The following is a 972-nucleotide window of genomic DNA, read 5'->3' as shown; positions in this document are numbered from 1 at the left end:
ATGGAACGGCGACAAAAGAGGAAACATCTGGAAAATGAAGAGTCCCAGGAAACTGCCGAGAACGGAGGAGGTATGTGGGGGGCAACTTGTCTGGGGCACATGGGTTTCTGCCAAACTGAAGCTTCTCTAGGAAGCGGGGGACTGAGAACGTGTCACCTGTGAAGCAGGGAGCGAGAGACCTTGTCTCACTGATGCTGCCGTATCTATCCGGAGGGTCCCTGTGTTGTGAGACGGCACAGAATGGCCAGATGCCCCCTGGGAGATGGGAGGTCAGCTCCGCTGGTCTGAGGACTCTCTCCTGGGGCAGCCGGGCCTGGAGCTTTGTCGGACTCACAGCAGGCTGCATCCTGCTTGCACAGACCTAGAGGTGCAGCTTTTCTCAGTCCCCGATTTCTCTCTTATGCTCTTGGATCTTTCCTAGGGGTCATGAGGTGGGGGATGTGAAGGATGCAAGGATGCTGAGAGAGACCCATGAGTTGCTTGGCCTCTTTTACCAAAGTGGAAAGAGAAGCCCCATGAGTTGAAGGCCCTGTTGAAAAATATCTTGACAAGTGGAATGCACTTTGAAAGAAGATTGTTTGTCTAGGGATGGTGTCATATTGAAAGCAAGGAGGTTATATTCCTTCAACAGGAAGAATTTCCCAAAGGAGATCAAGGGAAGGGAAGGGTTTTCCAGAGACTGAGACCGCGTGAGCGGGGGTGAGAAATGGCCTCAGGGTCCTGCGGGGAGCTCTGAGAGGAACGGGCCACGTGGTGCCTGCGTGCATTAAATGTAGGCGAGTAGCTTGCCCTGGGAGAGGGGTGGTCACCCCAGAGCTCCAGCTAGAGGCCTCTGCCCCAGATTAGAGCCCAGTAGCTCCTACCAGGCCCAGGGCCCTGGAGACTGTAGGATGGGCCCTGGGAATGGAGCTCTAGACAGCAGGCAGATTTCCAGGCAGTGGCTGGGACAGGCTGGGGAAGGCAATGACTGCC

General features: G+C 55.3%; 1 protein-coding gene across 1 annotated transcript in view; it reads left to right on the top strand.

Annotated features, from left to right (window-relative positions):
• LOC309797361 (protein FAM170A-like) overlaps positions 1 to 972 on the top strand; it is a gene marked incomplete at both ends in the record, with an annotated part of 45,399 nt that continues 44,427 nt past the window's right edge. The window contains one exon of the mRNA XM_082645944.1: positions 1 to 70. Within this exon, the coding sequence (XP_082502070.1) occupies positions 1 to 70 (70 nt within the window). The remainder of the gene's footprint in view (positions 71 to 972) is intronic.

Source organism: Mesoplodon mirus (genome assembly GCF_964341445.2).
Source record: "Mesoplodon mirus genome assembly, contig: HAP1_SCAFFOLD_371, whole genome shotgun sequence".
NCBI classification, from domain to species: Eukaryota; Metazoa; Chordata; class Mammalia; order Artiodactyla; family Ziphiidae; genus Mesoplodon; species Mesoplodon mirus.
This window is presented reverse-complemented; position numbering and strand designations above follow the sequence as displayed.